Source organism: Pseudorca crassidens, chromosome 4, assembly GCF_039906515.1.
Source record: "Pseudorca crassidens isolate mPseCra1 chromosome 4, mPseCra1.hap1, whole genome shotgun sequence".
In the NCBI taxonomy this organism is placed as follows: Eukaryota; Metazoa; Chordata; class Mammalia; order Artiodactyla; family Delphinidae; genus Pseudorca; species Pseudorca crassidens.
The window spans coordinates 66,212,870-66,226,967 of NC_090299.1; the positions used below are offsets into that span (position 1 = coordinate 66,212,870).

The window sequence follows — 14,098 nt, forward strand, 5'->3', positions numbered from 1 at the left end:
GAGTTCGTTTTTGATTACATCCCTAAAAAGCAAAGCCCTGGTCTCCACCCGCGCGCTAACGCGCGTGGATAGATGCAGAGACCCGGCGGCCCTGGCCCTCTGCGGAGTTTGCTGGGCTGTGCGAGAGCTGGAAGGTGTGCGTGGAGAGGGCCTGATGCCCCAGGTTTAGGGTAGAGTCCTGGGGAAGCGTGCTGGGCGGGGGTGGCCCGGAAAGGCGGAGGGGGGCGCGCGAACCAGAGGGCGCACAGGACCGGCGGTCGCGCCGCGCCCGCTGTGATTAGCCCCGGCGGCGCGCCCCGGAGGCGGACTCTTTCTTAACCCTCGCTCTCTCCCCCTCCCTCTTCCTTTTTAAAGGACGCCGTGGAGGCAGAGCTGTCAGCAACCGGGAGGCCGTTTGTACTTGGCCGCGGCCAGGCGGACTCCAGCTCCCGTGACAGACAGGGGCGGGGAGCAGGGGGGGGGGCGCCTGTCCCGGGGCTCCGCACGAGGGCATCTCCCATCCTCCTGCCTTCGGGCTCCGCTCTGGACCCAGCAACGGACGCAAGTCGGGGTACTGCGCGGCCCGGGAGTTGCCAGACCCGGGCGCGATGGCTCCTTTGAGGAGTGGGGCGGTAGGTGGCCGAGGGCTGGGCGCGCCCCTCGCGCCGGGAGCGTTATGAGCCGGGCAAAGGGCCGCTGCAGCAGCCCCAGCCTCAGCCTCGGCTGGCGCCTTCCGCCGGCCCTTGCCCACTCGCCCCCGCGCACCATGCCGACCCCCGGCCTGTGGAGCCCGCCGTGCAGCCCCTTCCTTCTCTCTGGCCCCCGCTAAACCTCGCGGGAGTGGCCTTGGCCGCCGGAGCAGCTGCCCAGGCCGCGCCCCGGGGGGAGGCGGAACCGCGGGGCGCCCGGAGCCCCGGCTCAGCCCTTCGCTCTCCAGCCGCGTGCCCCTCTCGGCCGCCCAGCGCGTCCGCGGCGATGGGGGCGCTGCTGGCGCTCTGCCTCCTCTTGGGCTGGCTGCGCGGGGGTCCGGCGGACGCCCAGCAGTCCGGAGAGTACTGCCACGGCTGGGTGGACGTGCAGGGCAACTACCACGAGGGCTTCCAGTGCCCGGAGGATTTCGACACGCTGGACGCCACCATCTGTTGCGGATCGTGCGCGCTGCGCTACTGCTGCGCCGCGGCCGACGCCAGGCTGGAGCAGGGCGGCTGCACCAATGACCGCGGCGAGCTGGAGCACCCCGGCATCACGGCGCGTGAGTGCGGGCCCACGGGGGGCAGACCCCGCCCGGCCGCCCGGGCTGCCGTGTGTGCCGGCCGGTGTGCGCGCGGACAGGCGCGCCAGGCTTTCCCGGGTCTGAGCAAAGGGGAGGCTAGAGGTGGGAGGATCAAGGGAGGAGTGGGTGGTCGCGTTTCAGGTCGGGCCCTATTCCTTTGCAGTCCCGATTCCCGCCACAAGCGGTTTCCGCGGGTCTGCCCAAGAGAAAAATTTCAAGGGACAGTGAGGACCGCGGAGCTTGCATCCGGTGACCCCGGGGAAGAGAGCGGGAGCCTCGGGCGCTCGCGACATTGCAGACAAGGGCTGTAGGGGCAGCGCAAGGCTGGACTTGGGTTTTAAAGGACGGTGAGGGTGCCTCAGCGCGCGCCCTGGGCGCTCCGGGAGCTTTGAGAAGTGGCCATGGCGCAGGGAACGCAACTCTTGGGGCGCGCTTATCTGTAGCCTCACGGGCGTAAGGAACTTCAGACACTTTTTTTTTTTGGTGGCCTTTTGGTAGCGTTTCTAAGCCGCTGCCCTATTCTCCCGACTTCCTTTCATTTCTCTGCATCGAATTACCCTCTCCGGCCCACCCCCTATTGTCACGCTTTTCAGAAATGCCCAGGTCCTCCAGCTGGAGATTTAGAAACCGGGGTCGCAGGGGTTTCCCCGCCCCCTATTCTCACATCGGAAAACGCGGGTCAAATTTCCACTAACTTCAGAGCGGAATAAATCACGATCCCAGCAGAGAGATTTTACACCTTAAAAAAAAAAAGAAAAAAGTTTTCCACCTGAATCGGAACTTCAGGGCAACCCTTTAGAGCTACAGGCGATGGTTTTATGGCCGGGAAACCGGAGGAGCGGGCGGAGCTAAGGGCCGCGACACCCCAGAACTCCGGAGCGGAGGTCTGAGGCCGGCAAAAGACGGTCCCTGGGAAAGACGGGGAGAGGCTGGAGAGGTAATTGATGGCGCTGGAGCCCCGGTCCCCCTGAGACTGACAACCCAGAGGAAAGGGGGGCCTGCCCTTCCTTAGAACCCCATTAGACTTCCAAGAAATTTAACTTTGGAGGGCAAAATACCAATCTGCAGGATTGGGGAAGAGGCTTCTGGGAAAAAGATGTTCAGTGGAAAGGAGAGAACTCTAGGCCGGCCTGGCCTGTTAGGAAAATACAAACTCTTTCCGTGGCTTTACTCCACTCACCCTGGGGGGCCCGGTTGCTCTCTGCAGAGCAATCGTGAGTGCCCGGCCTCCAGCAGGGACTCCATCCCGGCCTCCTCGGGCGAGCTCTGCAGCAGATGAGGCAGTCTCCTCTCTCACCAAGGCTGGGTGGGATCTGAGGAAGTCTCAGGACCCGTGGCTCTCTTGCTCGCCAGCTTGTAACCTTGGGCAAGTTACTTAACTTCTCTGGGCCTCTTCTCAACTCTAAAATGGGCATATAGCTCTCAGAGGAGTTAGGTTGCGCATTAAAGGAGTGCATGAATGCTTAGCAAGGTGCCGAGTAAGTAGTTCGTCCCTTTAGACTTGCCTTCCACAGGGCGCTGGTAAATGGGGCAGAGTGGGTGAGCTTACACCCAGGAGCCCACAGATCTCGGGGTGGATAGTTACCTGTCGCTCATTGCCTGGGTGTCTTTGGGAAAGTCAACAACTCTCCAATGTGCTTCCACATCTGGAAAACAGAGAGTATCACGCCCACCTCACCGGGTCTCCGTGAATCCGACAATAAATACGAAAGAGCCAGGCACACAGTAGGGCCTGTCAGCGCAGGCTTGCTTTCATCTACCTCTAAGCCAGAGGTTTGCATCCAAGCGTGGCTCTATCAGGCAGGGGACACACCTGGAGCAGTGCCCCGGGGGTGCCTCCGGGGTAGGAAATTTTATGTCTGCCTTATGTAGAGAAGGAAACTGGGGTTAACTCTGATTAACTCCGGGTGCTCTCCCGGAAAGTCTGGGCCACTAACACCAAGAACTGCATCACGATCTATCCAAGGTTCGGCCTGACCTTCCCAGAATTTGGGTGGGAATTGGGAGGCAGAAGCATGGCAGCTGGAGGAGGCATCCCAAATTGTTTCTGGAAAGAAGTATTCAGAGGTGACAACTTGTGATGCAGTAGGAGACACAGTTAATTGGGGCCCACTCTGGATTTCTTTATCCTGTGCTTTCTGTAGTCTTGTACATTCCCGGGGGTTTCATTTCACAGGCCCAGCTCTCTTTGCTTAGATTGGAGATTCTTGGATAGGATTTTCAGCCTTAGAGCCCTTAAGAGCCCCACCGTGATAAAACTACTAAAACCCAGATTGAAAACCAGTGTTATAGTAACCCCCCAAACTCATCCTTTCCCTCTCCCCAGTGCGTGAACAGGAGGATAGAGTCTGTTCCGACTTCCAGATGTGCAGTGTGATGGCTAATTGCTAACAGAGTCTACAGTATCAGTTTGCTTCCTCCCTGCTAGGAACAAGAATATTCCATCATCACAGTTTGCACTTCAGAGGTTGCCAGTCACAGGCTCTGAGAAGCTGGGCTGACAAGGGTGGTGATGTGGACCTCCCACCTCCCACCCCCAAGCAGCCCAGAGTTTGGGAGACTCTAGTCCCAGCATCTGTGCCTGTTTTTGCCTTTTAGAGCCTGTGTACGTTCCCTTCCTGATCGTTGGCTCCATCTTCATCGCCTTCATCGTTCTGGGCTCTTTAGTGGCTGTTTATTGCTGCACCTGCTTGAGACCCAAGGAGCCCTCGCAGCAGCCAATTCGCTTCTCGCTCCGCACCTATCAGACGGAGACCCTTCCCATGATCCTGACCTCCACGAACCTCAGGGCACCTTCCAGGCAGTCCAGCACAGCCACCAGCTCCAGCTCCACAGGGGGCTCCATCCGAAGGTTCTCCTTTGCCAGGGCAGAGCCAGGCTGCCTGGTGCCCTCACCACCCCCGCCTTATACCACAGGCCACCCAATCCACCTGACCCAACCGTCCGGTTTCCTGGTGTCACCCCAGTACTTTGCTTACCCACTCCAGCAGGAACCACCACTGCCTGGGAAGAGCTGTCCAGACTTCAGTTCCAGTTGACAGGCCATGCATGGCTACAGATCCACCGCGTAGTGCAACGGCAGACCCACGGACGCTGCTGCCACGGCCACCAGGATTTCTGAGGAAATTTCCCTTGAACCCAGCAATGTCATGGAGAAAAGCGCAAGGAAAATACAGCACCTTCTAATCTTGAGGTTCCTGGCTCCAGTCGCAGAATGGCTGTTAGAGAATCGCTTTCTGTCTTTGAAAACATGGTGACTATTACATTTCAATTTATGTTACTTTTATTCAAAATAGGCAGCAGTCCGACTTTAAAGTTACAAATTGGCTGAAGATGTTTTATTGGACAACTCAGCTATCCTGCTTAGAAAAGGCCTACGTTGTTCTTTTTTCATTATAAGTTGTGTAGTGAGTGATAATACAAATATATATATAAATAAACCAAGAAATATACCTGATTGTAATTATTGAAGGTTCACTTAAAAATTAATTGCTAAGTAAACTGAGGGGACAGTGAACAACCTATTTATAATTTGGGGAGCAACTTAACTGTGAATAATATTAGCATCATGGGAACAGTTACTTTTTAAATTAATAGCTAAATTTTGTTTAAAATATAAGAGCGTCTTGAGAATACAAGATTTCAATAACCACATGAGAAGTTAACATTTTACATATTTACTTAGATATTCATTGTAACAGAGATCTTTTGTAAAAGCGTTTCCCCCACCCACCCGAGGGAGTATTTATTGCAGACTTTTTGTTCAGCAACATTTAGTGTTTAAATGAAAGTTGGACAGTTGGGTCTTAAAACATTTATTTGTAAAATGACTTATGTACAAATGTAAAGATTTGTAATTTAATGTATTTACCACATTGACGGTACTAATTAGTAGTCGCACTGTAATTTTTTATGTTAATAATAAGTGTGGAGTTCAAAGTCCAGCTTTGGCTATAATCATCTGATATTATGTATCTTAAGTGCCACTGAATTCCATGTCTGATGACTAAATATTTGGGCATATATATATCCTGCTGGATTAGAATAAATAAAATCTTTTATGTTTTCGTGAAATCTCTTTGAAAGTTTAGATCAAAGTGCTTCATTTTATCGTCTTAATGATACTCTTTGCTATTCAATAAAAGGAAATGTCTTTGCCTAACACTTCATAATTTGAAATGAAAAAAATCCTACACTGATTTTGAATTGCGTTAGAAAGCTATTTTCTGCAGCGGGACTCCTGAAAGCAGCCAAGGAAGTGAATTTTTATGGAGGTATCAGCCTGTGGGCTTCAGCCCTCGGATGTGTTATTTGCATAGATTTAAAACTTGGGACATTTCTCATAAGAATCTGAGTTTTGGCTTCTCGTGGCAGGAAAAGGTGCGGCACCAAGGGTCCTGCTCTGGCAGGGGGTCAGGAGGTCCTTTTCAGAGAGGACAGTTGCCTTTTGCCAGCCTCCTGCCCGGTCTCCCCGACCTGGCTCATCTCCTTCAGTTTTGTTGCCTCCTGTCCCTTACGGATGTCCTTTGAAAACCCAGGTTTATATGAATTCATACCATCATATGACATCCTCAACAGCTCTTGTCAAATACAGCTACTTAGAGGTGGAAGTCTGACCTAGGGAAAGTCATCTGGCCTTGCCCTTTGCTTTCTAGTTGAGGAAACAAGTTGGAAGATACTATGCCTTTGCCCACTCTGATGGCAGAGGAGCTCTGACTTCTAGTCCCCTGCTTTCAATTAACAGTGGCCTGACTTCCAGGTATCCCAGGATAGCCCCAATAATCCAGGAATAAAGGGAAGGCAGGAAGGGAGAGCAGGAAGGAGGGAGGGAGGAAGGAGGGAAGGAGGGAGGGAGGGAGTAAAGGCTGAATGTGAAAGGATAAACATTTGTGAGAAGTTCTGGAACTCACTCCTGTGTTATTAGGCTGGCTTTATTTATGTTTGTTACATTCTGCTCCTTTGATATTTTAAAGTTAATCTTTACTGGGCTTTTATGACCCAAACACTATTCTAAATATTTACATGTACTAACTCATTTTATCTGTAAGCAATGCAACAGGGAGGTATTATAATTCCTATTTTCATAGATTTGGAAACCGAGGCATGCAGGAGTGTAGTAACTAGCCCAAGGTCCCGCAGCTAGTCAGTCCTGGAGCTGTATGCATAACCATATTCAAACAGCAAGGGAACAGGTTTGCTACACTGGCAACTCACACCCCAGAGGCGCTCTGCTGTTAATGTGATGTTTTTTCCAAATGAAGCAAAGTTCGGTCTTCTTTTGATTTGCACAGTTGTTTCATATCTGGAAAATTCAGTGTATGTTAAGGCAGTGGGGAAAACACTCTTTCAGTACGATGGGATTAGGTTTTTCCACCGAAAGGAATGGAGGGACATTTCAAAGTCATGCCCCTGGACGTCAAATCTTTGTTGGGTGGACTGTCCCATGCATTGTAGGATCTCTGAAAAACAGAAGTTCCATATTTTGAAAAGTAGTTATGCAAATAATGGGTAACATTTATTAAGAACCACGTGTGTGCTGTATGGCGTGTATCACTTAATCTTCACAAACCGTAAGTCGGGACTATTATCACACCTATTTTGCAGCTAAAGAAAGCAAAGCAGAAAGGTTGAACACTGTGCCCAAGGTCAACAATAACAGAGCCAGGATCTGAACCCAGGCAGTCTGCTTTGAAACTCTACATTAACTTTATGGCATGTACCTAGAAGGCCTAATTTTCTCAGGAAAAAATTATCCAACCTACTTTTCAGAAAATCTGTTTGGGGAGGAGTGATTGACTGTAATATGGTACATACCCTGCAGATAGAGGGGATTGTAACCATCAATAGGATTGGTGCTACATTATAAGAACATAGACTAATACAGAGCACAAGTAGAAACACTAGAGGACAAACATTTCTCCCTTTATACCTGAGACACTTGAGAGAGCAGAGGGTGATTTAGATGGATTTTGGAGTCAGAGTGTCTGGGTTAGTTTCCTGGGTCTGTTTCCCATAAGCTGAGTGACTTTGGGCAACTGACTTTACATCACTGTGTCTCAGTTTTCTCATTTGTGAAATGAAGATGTTGATGGTACCCTATTGCTGAGGGTTGTCTTGACGAATCAGAAGTCAGAAGCACTCTCAAATCACTTGCAATCTAGAGGGTAGGGAGCTGTGTAGTAAGTCCACGATACACAGTAGAAAGCAGATGAAATATCCCAGCATATAAATGCAGGACTGAGTTCTGTGGGAGGGCAGATCCAACGCTGATTGGAGTGCAGGGGACAGAGAAAATGGCCCGACGGTTTGATAGAGTTAGTCCCTGGTAATCCATGGGCTCCTTCGATACCTGGCCAACTTCTCCTTATTAACTGCGACAGAGCACCCTCCCACCCTGCACTCATGGCCTGTGGATTTATTTTATCATCTGCTTTAGAAAAATGTATTTAATAAATTTGCTTTAAAATGGTTATTCACTCCAAACCCAACACATTGTATTTTTAGTTGTCCAAATGCATAGGTGTTCCCTCTTATTTTCCCACCTGTTTCTTTTTCATTGATGTTATTCTTAGCTATTCCTCATGGTGGAGAATTTGCCAGATTGACTTAAATCTATAGGAAATTTTCTCTCTAAAACCAGATAACCAAAAAGTTTCCTGAAAATATATACAATCACAATTAGGAGTATGATACACTTCACTGGGTCCAGATCAGTTTACCTGTGCATAACCTAAAAAGCTTACTTAGGATATGTTCAGGAAAAATAAGGATTTACTTACTTAACTATTAAGGGAACAAACTGTCCCATATTTTTATGTATAACACTTTCAAAATTGCAATTAAACAGTTATTAATGAAATTATTCGGACAGAGAATTTTTTATTCGAATTGCTGGTTATATAGTTTGTACTTGAAATAAAGACTGAACAGTAAAAAAGATTTCATTTTCCAACAATTTTTATTAGCTTTTTAGTGAAATGATCCAGGTTCGGAAGATCTTTCTTCACTAAAATGAGTGGCTCTGTATTACTGAAATGGAAGGTTTAGGTCTGAGATGCCATAAGCACATAAAAACAAACTTTAAATGGGGATGACGCATTGAATTTATGGGAATGTATTTCAAGTTTGCTGTTTCCTTATGGTGGTATTAGATGACAGTGCTTATTTTAAGGGGGATGGAGTTGAATGTGAAAATATTTGACATAATTCACAGGTAACTTTTCTGAACACTGTTTTGCTGTGGTTTTGCTTGGGCGGGGGGGGACCCACACTCAATCGTTGCCCTTGGAAAGGCGGTGGGAAAGGAAGTCGGGCCCCAGACAGCAAAGCACACACTGCCCCTCGCTCTTATGAAACCAGAGGCTGCTCACATTGCTTGCCCAGCGCTTGCCTGTGAACTAATCCTGTTCTAGCAGTTTTCCAAATTGCATTTCAGTTCCTTTTACCGAACAATGGTTATTTTTGATTAAGCTCTTGTCCACGTTTCCAATGTTTCCTGTATTTTTGTCTCACGTGGCAATTTTAGTATCTTCTGGTTTTACTTCCTTCAAATTTTATTAGCTAAATGCGGCCACTTTCTCATATACTTAAAAAATTTCGGTGGGTTTAGAAAACTGAAGACATTCATGCTATGTGAAAGGAAGGAGCTGTGAATTAGCTGTTGACTTAGAGGCCGATTTAAATCTGTAATGAGGACAATCCTGGGAGGCTTTTCTGACTGAAGAATCAAAATATGGTAATTTTATTTTAAAAATTGTTTTTTTGATACTTAATTATCAACACTACCAGCTCATACAAAACTAGAGCTAATATACCCCACTTTATGTTGGGTTGAATGGGATTACAATGCAGGGATATTTTGTATATCACTGGGGTTGTAAACAAAATGTTAATATTGTTATTAAACAGATACACCTTCTCAGACTATAGTTAGAGCAGATTTGAGGGTTTTATAAAGCAATATAGTTTCTAAAACTAGCAATTAAATCTTGAACAATTTTCTTAATGTAATGGTAAAGTTTATTTCATTTTTAACAACAATCAGGAACAAAATGTTTAAAATTTGCCGTTTAAAACATGCACATTCACAAAAGGTCAATGACACATAACACTGCATAGAATTGAATATTACTCGACTTTAATAACTATTTATAAAACAGTGCATTGAACATCGAGATAAACACACCTGAGAAAACTACTATAATCACAGATTCAATACTCTCCACTCATGCAGCTTCACAATTTCTACAGCAGTTTCAGCAGGAATGGTTTTTCATGGAGTTGAAAATACTATTTTATCTTTAATGCAAACTGCAATTTTCCATAGTAGCTGCCTTCCAAGGCTGCTTTTTTTAACCTAATAAACTTGAAAATGTGAAAAATGAAGCTTGAAGTAGTAAGACAAACAACAAACAGTATTTACTGCATTTATGGCTTCTAGTCTAGAACCATGAAACATAAAAATATATACTTTTAAATATTCTGCTCACATCTTTGCAAGAGCAGATTTACCTATGGAAAGTTGCTGTTAATTCAAAGTAAGCAAGTATGAAATCTAGCTTTTTTTTTTTTTCCTACTTAAGGGAGATTTATTTGCTGAGAAGTTTTGTGAGCTTTATTAAGAAAAGTTCTTAGAGGCAAGCTAAACAAAAGTCTCAATTAAATTAGTTCAAATTTGTTTGTAAAATAATTTACTTATTAAAAAAAAGTTGTGTGGAGGACCAATTAATTTGTCCACTGAATATGAAATTCCAGGTAGGCCATGAGAGACTTTTATAAGGCAGAAATAAACATCAAGATTTACAGCAATAGCCATGCACTGGCCTAAGCCACTTTACATATTAATTCATGCAAACCATAAACCTATCAAAAACACAGCTGCTCTCATATAGAAAATAAATCAAGACGAAAAATGGAAAACATTTATTTCCTTTCCTTCAAAATTTAACTTACATTCCATTTTAATAGCTGTTGAAGGCTAATTAAAATGCAGCAAAGTATAACAGTTTCACAAGTGACTTCAATTATTTTAACGTGAGAAAAATCAGACTATGGTCTCTTTAAGAGGCATTATAGAAATGCTGATCATTAAAAAGCATTTATTAGGCACCGAACTGCATGGTGTTACATTAAATAATTTACAAAAAAGAATTCCATAGGTCTGGTTCATATGATGTGAATAGGGTGGGAATTTTCTCAATGAATTTTGTACATAATTATAGACTTATTTGGTAATATAAGTTTTAGAACCAGGAAACATCAAAGGGCAAACTGCACAAAAATAAACACCAATGATTATTTAGCTTTGTAATAACGATGACATTTTTAGAAATAAAAAATTGTGAATATGCAATCTAGTACCTTCAGAATGGCATTCGTTTCCTGAAAGAATATTTAAATGACAGATTATAAGTGCTGTACCGTGCACAAAATGCAGAACTATCATGTGACTTTCATACTGGATATTTAGAATGCAGAATTGCAAAATTAAAATATAAAATGTTATGACCAGAATAAGTGTTGATTTCTTGAATTCATTTTTTCCCCTGGAAATTAAGAGGAATCGCTGAGTCCATTCAATGATCATACAATTCATGTAAATGGCTAAGACTGAATAGAATACACGATCACCTGACTTCATTAGAAAAAGCTTTCAATTAACTTTGCCACGTTGCTGAAGCAGGCTCACGCCAGACAGAGTGGCGTGTGGGAGGGTAGGCAGCACATATGTCATTTAAAATTTACTACATTCCTGAGAGACACCATTTTCCTGCTAATAATTTCTACCATACAGCACCTTTCTGGGTGGGAGATACCAATATATTTTTATATGAGTATGTAAAACATTTAGAAAGTTCATGCTCAATATCACTGTGTACTAGTTGACACTAAAGAAGCAACCTCTAGCTTTTCAGGGTGAAATGAATGAGGATTTTCTGCAGTAAGTAGTATTTTCCGAATTGTAAACACTGTAAAGCAACGGTGTTAGCGTTTGCCGGAGTTCCAACAAGGGACTTTTTAATCGAAGAGTGTCCCTTATTTCAGAAAATACAGGTTAAAAGTCACCTCAACTGTTTATTTTAATCCTGGTAAAACTCTGTTACTTCCCCCACCCAAGGTTAAAGAATCAGAGGGTTTTCTCTAATGAACACTACAAAGTCACTGCAATTGCAATGTTATCTTTTAAGTTGTACCAAGGTGGTCACTCCGTGCTGCCTACTCCCAACTCCCACCCAAGAAGCTAAGAGACTGACTTAATGTTGATAATTCAAAAATAGATCCATGGGACCAAAAGGCATAAATTAGTCATGTTTCAGATCATGATCTTCCACATGATTAACCATGAGTCTTCCACTCATGTTGAAGGGCTCCACAGAAACGATCCAGTTTCAGGATAAAAATAAAGCGTTTCGTTTAAGTCATAAAATTCAGTTCTATGACACTCATCACATTTTGATATTAAAGTTTTGGGGAAGGATGTCACCTATGAGGTGAGGGGAAATGGAAGCAGCCCTTTTCTGGAACTGCTATGAAGTGTTCCTCCAGGGGGATGTACCTCATTCTGCTTCTTTTTAAAAAATCCTTATTCGTTGTACTTGATTTTTGTTTTTCATTTTTTGTGGTTTGACCTCAACTCTCATCATGGAGGCCCAGAAAAGCTGCTCTGAATAGTGATTCAGTAGACAAAGACTGTGAAATCTGAATTTTGAACATGATCTTAGACCCTTACGCCTGTGGTCTTGTTAGATGTTTGAATTTATGATTTTCTTAATCTGATCCCCAAATGGGAAGGGTCTGGGGAGTGAAGTATGTCAACTCCTTGTCCCCTTTAAGTTCAAATTATGTATGTTATAACCTCTCTTATGTGTAGAAAATGTGGGAGGCATACAGGTAACTAAATAGCTAAAAATACAGAGAAGGAAATAATATATAGCTGAATTTTAAATCTAGATTGAGAAAAAGGACGAAAAAGATGGGAATTATTAAACTCAAGGAGTGATTTGAAAATCTCCTGTCTTCTCACTTGTAGTCGACTTATTTTTTTTTAAGAGGAAGTTGTACCAATTTTGCTGGTAAGTCCACTTAAAGGCAAACAGGCTTTTGAATACAAGGCAAAAAGTTTGCTTCAATCTCTGAGGTGTATCTGAAAGCTAGAATTCTTTTTATTTCCACATGAAAGCATTATGTTAAAAATAGTGTAGAAAACTGGTTGTGGTTTTTAAACAGCCCCTTCACCATTGATTGTTGGTGGCAAAATAGGCCTTTTCAGATGTCTTGAAAATGCTGAAAATAATTAAGCTGAACACACATTTTAAAGCATATTAACAAAAATCTACTTTTCTTTGTAAAGTTATAGGCTTGAGTACAATAGATGTGTTTAAAATGGGTAAAAGGTACTACTTATTTGTCCCAATTAGCAGTGTGTGACTAATTTTGGGAGCTGCTTGACTAGTGAACTGTGAAGTCATTCTCAGTCTTATGTACGGGGCAGTCACCATAACACTGGGCGTGCCATTGAGGACAGCAGGCATCTCGAGTGGGCAGTAATAGGGAAAACCAAAACACAGGACACAAGCTGAGTCTACGGACATTACAAAGGCCCATGCATTTATCCAACATGGTATTCCAAACACCTGGACAGAAGCATTGGGAATCTCACTTGTAAGATATGTAATATCTTATATGTAAGATATTACATATAAGATATGTAAGCGTATTTTTCTTAAAAGAGAAAACTGGAAGCGTATTTTTCTTAAAAGAGAAAACTGGAAGACAAAATGACATCAGTCTACAGCAGAAGCCAGGTTGTTAGAAAAATCTAAATGACAATGAAACCTCATTAGAAAGGATGGAGACATAAATACAGTTTTAAAAATCAGTATCATAAAGACAGTCACATACCACGTGTGCACTGCAACTTGAACAAATAGACAAGACGAACGAGAAAGAAGCATTTGTAAGGCTAAAGGTGCAACATCACAGATTTTAGTAGCAAATGCCTTGAAGTACTCGTTTTTGCAAATCACTCTTAGATTTGTAAAGTCAGGCATGCAGATCTTACAGCAGAACTAGAGGTAAACCTTCTCTTAAATTTCTGGGCAAATGACTACTGAATGACAAAGACATTTATTAAACTTCTTTGGCAAACATTTATAGTGACAATTTTTGACACAAACACATTATTATTAATGTCTTGTTTAGAAATTTTGCTCAGTGAGTCGCTTCCGTAAGAAGGCTGGTTTTTCTCAGCATATTCTGAAATCTAAAATGGATATCAAGGAGTCCCTTTAACTTACTACCATTTTAGAGATTTGTAAAGGTCGGTCGCTTTGTGGTATATCCAAGACACTGATAGTTAGTGGCAGCCCCAGAGTAACAGCATAAGAATGCTGACCTATTCTCAGTTTAAGAAAACACTCTGGCAAGATACAAGGTCATTTTCCATTTCTGTTTACAAAGACTTAGTAAATACTTTAGAAAATCTGAAAGAGATGGTGTTACAGTGTAGTTGCACAGTGCTTATGTCTATAATATACATGAATCTGAATGTCAGTCAATGAGATGAGTTCAGATCCATTTCCCCTCCTTGGACCAGGCTGGAATTGGTCAGCAGATTCTGGTGAAGACCTGGGAGCTCCCCTTCGAGATGTGTCAGAGCTGGCCTCTCATCCCTCCCCCCGTCACCACTCATCGGGTCTCTGCTTTGTGGTATCATACGCTCTAATCACTTCAGACTGTGAGACGATTCCATTTTCATCTTGAGAGAAAGCATACCCGTCTGTAAGTTAAAGATAATATAGAAATGGTCATCTTGAAGTCGTTGGAAATCTCTGTTATTCTGAGTGT

The 14,098-nt window shown here is 44.1% G+C and overlaps 2 protein-coding genes across 7 annotated transcripts in view; one reads left to right on the plus strand and one right to left on the minus strand.

Annotated features, from left to right (window-relative positions):
- The first annotated feature begins 396 nt into the window (after positions 1–396).
- Positions 397–5,326, plus strand: SHISA3 (shisa family member 3). Its single transcript, XM_067735843.1, has 2 exons — positions 397–1,231; positions 3,851–5,326. The coding sequence occupies exons 1-2, from the start codon at positions 955–957 to the stop codon at positions 4,288–4,290; spliced, it is 717 nt and encodes a 238-aa protein (XP_067591944.1). The 5' UTR covers positions 397–954; the 3' UTR covers positions 4,291–5,326.
- A 7,663-nt stretch (positions 5,327–12,989) lies between these two features.
- The window catches only part of ATP8A1 (ATPase phospholipid transporting 8A1), a 235,562-nt gene continuing 234,453 nt past the window's right edge, over positions 12,990–14,098 (minus strand). For all 6 annotated transcript variants that reach the window (XM_067735836.1, XM_067735834.1, XM_067735838.1 and 3 more), the window contains one exon: positions 12,990–14,030. In XM_067735836.1, the coding sequence (XP_067591937.1) occupies positions 13,933–14,030 (98 nt within the window). In that variant the 3' untranslated portion in view covers positions 12,990–13,932. The remainder of the gene's footprint in view (positions 14,031–14,098) is intronic.

Coding starts and splice junctions, on each gene's coding strand:
- SHISA3 (XM_067735843.1), top strand. CDS start 955: ATGGGGGCGCTGCTGGCGCTCTGCCTCCTCTTGGGCTGGCTGCGCGGG. Junction 1,232..3,850: donor GCACCCCGGCATCACGGCGC/GTGAGTGCGGGC, acceptor TTTGCCTTTTAG/AGCCTGTGTACGTTCCCTTC.